The sequence below is a fragment of the Leucopleurus acutus genome (genome assembly GCF_964270905.1).
Source record: "Leucopleurus acutus genome assembly, chromosome: 20".
NCBI lineage: Eukaryota > Metazoa > Chordata > Mammalia > Artiodactyla > Delphinidae > Leucopleurus > Leucopleurus acutus.
Genome location: NC_139162.1, coordinates 48,570,524 through 48,573,840, shown reverse-complemented (window position 1 = coordinate 48,573,840; position 3,317 = coordinate 48,570,524). Strand labels below are relative to the sequence as shown.

At 62.3% G+C, this 3,317-nt stretch overlaps 1 protein-coding gene across 1 annotated transcript; it reads right to left on the bottom strand.

The window, feature by feature from the left end:
- Nucleotides 1-1,655: 1,655 nt before the first annotated feature.
- IRGC (immunity related GTPase cinema) lies at nucleotides 1,656-3,021 on the bottom strand (the record flags this gene model as incomplete). The annotated part of the gene is given in 4 exon segments (XM_082862009.1): nucleotides 1,656-1,931; nucleotides 1,933-2,197; nucleotides 2,199-2,830; nucleotides 2,836-3,021. Coding segments are annotated over 4 exon segments (1,359 nt in total).
- Between the last annotated feature and the right edge of the window lie 296 nt (nucleotides 3,022-3,317).

Here is a 3,317-nt window from a genome sequence, read left to right as displayed (position 1 = left end):
GATGTCTGAGGGTCCACAGGTATAGGGATGTGGGCTGTGTTTTTGAGAATGGATTTGGAAGGGACCTTCTTTCTTGTGCATCTAAGGGAACCTACCATGGTCCCTCGCACCTCCTTTGGTGCCAAAAGGTCCACATGAACCCCAAGTAGTCCTTGCAGAGCCAATGGGAGGCCTTCTGGGAAGAGGGGAATCTTTTGCAAAGCACAGAGCTCTTCAGCAAAGAAAATTGGCACCGCCATTAATCCTCCAGGTAAAAGTGGACCCTGTTAGTCTGTTTCCCAGAGTCAGGGGTAGTTTGAGGCCCCCAGATGAGGCTAGAACCATCACCAGGTCCTGGAACACCCTCAGGGAGTATTAGTGAGGCCACCTTCACAGCACCAGAGCTGCCTTCTGAATTCCTGGAAACTCCCCTTCTCTGCACCTAAATCCCACCTTTCCCTGACCCTCATCCAAGCCCACAGATGCTCTTGGGGCAACCCCTGTCCTGTCCAAGGCCCCCAGTCTGGTGGTCCGTTTTTAAACATGCATGACCCTTGACTCGGCATGTGAGTTTTGGCTTGAGCAGATAAGGGTGTCAGATTCCCTTCTGCATCCAGCCAAAAAGCCAAGCACAGAGCCAGAGGATGTGCCAACCAGTTGGGTTCCCAGGGTCTCCTGGGCCAGGCTAATACCGTCACTCAGTGCGTTACACACCCTCTGTCGTTCAAAGCCTCGCACAGAAATCCCAACAGGCGCCCTCCCTGTCAGACCCGTGGCCTTTCAGCATCATCCCCAACATCTGCGCCCAGCCACGCAGCCACGCACACGCACACCCGGAACCCGTCTCAGCCAACTATTCACGATCTTAGACCACAGCATCCAAATCACAGAGACGTACCAAGATTCCTCCCAATCACAGATACACCAGCAAGCTCACCGCCACACACATCCACACGCGGACCCACTCACCACCTTTCTGAAACGAGACTTGTTCTAGGTGGCCGGTTGCGCCCCTGCCTCTTCCCTCTTTGCATGCTTACAGAATTGCCCACCTGCCCTCTCACCACCTCCGCTCTCATTCTGTTCCCCCAGGTTCCCCACGGTTCCCCGTGGCCAGCTGGCCTCCCCTCTCCCTGCCACCCCCCCCCCCCACCATCACTCACAGGCAGCAGGGCTAGCCCAGGATGTCCCATCTCCCCCTCCTCTGTTTAACCCAGTTGCTAGGCACCATCGTGCCGATCCCGGGCACGCGTTGGCCGCCCCTCTCCCACCAGAGCAGGCCTTTGGGACTCTGGGGTTCTCAGAAAGGGACATGAGATTGCAGGCCCCAGTGCCCACTCAGCCACCCACCCAAGGTGACAGTGGGCTCCTGTCCTGGATCCAGGCCGGGCTGTCCTGTCGCCCCCAAATCCCTCATGGTCACTTGGGGACCAGGGAGAGAGAGACTATTAAAGAGCCCTGACCCCCTGCCCCCCGTCCATACCTTGAACCTCTCCCTCCCAAGGTCAGTTCCTATCCCAGGTTCGGGACCTGGACTTGGGCCCACCTGCCACCCTCAGCTCTCCACACCCCGCCCCTCAGCAACTGCAGCTCTCATTTTCAGCCTTTTTTGTCTGGTTGGTAGGTTTCGATAAGGCTTGGTTTGTGGGTGAGGCAGGGGGTTGGGGGCCGCACTTTCATTTGTCTTCCGACAAATCTCGCTTCTTCCAGCTGTGGAGAATGTACTTGAGAAGGAGGCCGAGCTTCTGGTAGGTCGAGAGCTGGTCTGCCTCGCCGCTCCCCTCCCCAGATCCCCGCTTTTCCACGCCGTTGTCACCAGCCGCCTGCAGGCTGACCTCAGGCTGGGACCCCTCCTCCTCCAAGGCCTTGATGCGGACCTGCTGGGCATCCTCGGCCATCTCGTTGAGGCAGCCCCGGAGCATGGTGTAGACGGTGCTGAAGCTGATGCCCCCCGGCCACCAGCGTTCCGAGCAGGGGGATGCCCTTCTCAAAGGCCCCGGCCTCCCTCATGGCACCATCGGACGACTGGGAGTAGAGCCGCAGGACAGTCTCGGGCGAGACCTCGTTGGCCAGCGGGGAGAGGATGTCCGAAGGCAGATCGCCTGCCTGTTTGCCCACCTGCTCGGCCAGCTTGGCTAGCGAGTCGTCGTCCAGGCCGAAGCTGCGGTGGTAGTCGCGCAGCGAGCGGACGAGCAGCGCATTGTCGTAGCGGCCGCCGGCCGGACCCGGGCAGAGCCTGGATGACGCCCAACACCAGGGCCGTCTTGAGCACCTGCTCCTGGAGCATGTCCGTCTTCTTCCGCAGGGCCTCCAGCAAGACGTCGGGCAGCGACAGCAGGCCGGCCTGGCGACGGGGCGCGGGCAGGTCGTGCTCCCAGGCGGACACGAGCAGCGGGAAGTCGTGGCGCGCGGGCGAGAGGTTGGACACGAGGAAGACGCGCAGGTCGTTCACGCCGGCCCCACGCAGCCGCTCGGCGCAGTGCTCGCGGACCTCCTGCAGGGCCGCCGCCTCGCTGAAGCCCGAGGGTCGCTGGGTGCGCGTGCGCACGAAGTAGAACTGTTTGCCCTGGCGCAGGATCTCGGAGGCCAGGCGGGTCTCCACGGCGCCGCAGCGGCGGGGCGAGACCAGCAGGAAGAAATCATAGCGGCCGAAGTCCACCTGCTTCAGGTACTTGTCGGCCGGGCAGCCTGGAGAGCCGGCCCCCGGCAGGTCCCACAGGGTCACGTCTGGAAACTGCGGGTGCGGGTAGGGCGAGGGCTGCATTGTGGTCTCTATGACGCCAGTGAGGGCCGCGCCGGGGTCCTCGGCACCCAGGCCACGGAGGGCATTAATGAGGGACGACTTGCCTCCCTGGACTCGCCTGTGACGCCCACCTCCAGCCGGGTGCTCTCGAAAGAGGCCAGCAACTCCCGGAGGCAGGAGGCGGCCTGGGGGATGTCGCCCGGCTCGAAGGCGGTGCGCAGGGCCTCCAGCTCTTCCTTGGCCATGAGGATGGTGTTCTCCTCCTCCCCGGGCACCACTGGCAACTTCGCAGTAGCCATGGTGACCGGCGGTTCAGAGGGCGCGGGGGCTGGGGGAGAGTCTCGGACGGACGCGTGATCCTCAGCGTCTGCGGGGGAGCGGGGAGAAGGAAGCCGTTCACGCCTCCCGGGCCTTGGCGTGGGGCAGGGAGAGAGACACACCGAGGATATAAGGGGAGTCCCTCTGGAGCCCCGCAACCCTCTCCTTCTCAAAAACCCGGGGTACGTTTTGGACACGAGGTAGGGGGCTTTGGAATTTGGTAGGCCCAGGTTCCCATCCCATCTCTGCCACTAACTTGCTGTGTGGCCTGGGGCAA